The 1,709-nt window shown below is 66.9% G+C and overlaps 1 protein-coding gene across 2 annotated transcripts in view; it reads right to left on the reverse strand.

Moving 5' to 3' along the window:
- Nucleotides 1–1,631, reverse strand: part of ECEL1 (endothelin converting enzyme like 1) — an 8,271-nt gene extending 6,640 nt beyond the window's left edge. For both annotated transcript variants that reach the window (XM_009282388.1, XM_009282386.1), the window contains exon 1: nt 885–1,631. In XM_009282388.1, coding sequence (XP_009280663.1) covers nt 885–1,631 — 747 coding nt within the window. The remainder of the gene's footprint in view (nt 1–884) is intronic.
- Nucleotides 1,632–1,709: the final 78 nt, after the last annotated feature.

The raw sequence follows: 1,709 nt of genomic DNA on the forward strand, positions 1-1,709 counted from the left end.
CCCACCCCCACTCGGTCCCAGCCCCACCATCTCACAGGGAACGGGGAGGCTGCCTCCCCACCACTGTGTCCCCCCAGTGCCCCGGCCATCCCCAACACCTCGTCCCCACCATGCCATCATCATCCTCGCTCCCCCCATGCCCACCGTGTCCCTGCTGTACCCACCCCCATGTCCCCACTGTGCCATTGCTGTGCCCCACTGCTGTGCCATCCACCGTGGGACCCCATGCCCATCACCGTGCCCCCCCATGGCATCCCCACCATGCCATTGCTGCGCCCCCACCGTGCCTACCACTGTACTCCCGCACCCACCAAGGGTACTTGGGGCTTGGCCACCCAGACAAAGCCCACCCATGCCCCGGTGGCACCACGGGGTGAGGGACACAGGCTGGCAGGGATGGGGAAGGCTGACAAAGCCATGGGCAACAGCCCTGGCACCCTGGCCCAGTGCTGTAGGGCCAGCGGGCATCCCCCTGTCGTCACCTCCCCCTGTAACTTCCCCCTGCCACCTCCTAGGGTTTGGCCCCTGTGTGCAGATGGCAGCCAGGATACCAAGGTGAGGGGCTTTGGCCGCTGGCACTCTGGAGACCCTGGTGCCCCGCTGGGCTGTCCCCAGCACCGCCTCACTCTGTATGTCCCCCTGCCCATGTTCCCCCCGCCTGCATCCTCCCCGCATCCTGGAGGTGCCACCCTCACCCTGGGGCAGCCTGACACTGGGGTCCCAAGATAGGGGGGATGGGGGGGGGTCCCCAGGGACACAGGCCGCTACAACCACAACCAAACGGCACCTGGTGCCACCGTGACAAGGACGGTGTCACCAGGGGGGGTGTCAGCGGCACAGGAGGGTGGCTGGGGGGGACAGCTCCAGGGGCAGGGTGCCCTCACCCGGATGACGTAGCGGGAGGTGTTCCTCTCGTCCAGGCTGACGGTGAGGGAGAAGAGCACGGCAGCGCTGTAGACCCCCTGCGTCTTGTAGAGCAGCTCGTTGAGGTCCCCACGGCCTGGGGGGGCATCCCAGCCGCCACACTCCCCGATGACCTCCAGCATGGGCCGCGGGCCCAGCCGGTCAATCTCAGCCCGGTCCAGGCATGAGCGGAAAAACTCCTTGACCTTTCTCTCGGCTGAGGCGGGGGCTCGGCGCCGCACGGGGCGGCTCAGCAGCGCCCGCAGCTTGGCCTCATTCTGCTCGGCGATGGCCCCGATGGTGCCGTATACCAGCTTGTCCTCAGGAATGCCATGTCGCCGGAGCCAGCAGCCACAACAGGCAAAGGAGTAGAAGTCCTGGCAGGGGTCGATGGTGGCATCCATGTTGGCGCTGAGGAAGCGGGACGCCCGCAGGAAAGCCTTCTTCTCCTGGCACCCCTCCAGGCAGTAGCTGTCCCCTTCGGCCGCCAGGTACTTGAGGACCAACATGCACGTCAAGATGATGCAGAGCCCTGCGGCAAACACCAGCCCTGAGAGCAGACAGACCTCCCGGCGGCTCCAGCGCGGCAGCCCCCCGCGGCGTTTCTTGGCCCTGGTGCCCAACTGGAGGGCGAAGCCGTTGGGCAGGGTGCCACTCTGGTACTTGCTCACATACTTCACCTCCTGAAACTCGTCGTAGTGGGCTGTCAATGAGTAGGTCTTCTCCATGGCCGGGGATGGGGCTCCCCACGGGCAGCGCGGGCACAGGGGGCTCAGGGCAGGCGGTGGGCAGGCTCAGGTACCCCA

The sequence above is a fragment of the Aptenodytes forsteri genome, unplaced genomic scaffold, assembly GCF_000699145.1.
Source record: "Aptenodytes forsteri isolate BGI_AS27 unplaced genomic scaffold, ASM69914v1 Scaffold404, whole genome shotgun sequence".
NCBI lineage: Eukaryota > Metazoa > Chordata > Aves > Sphenisciformes > Spheniscidae > Aptenodytes > Aptenodytes forsteri.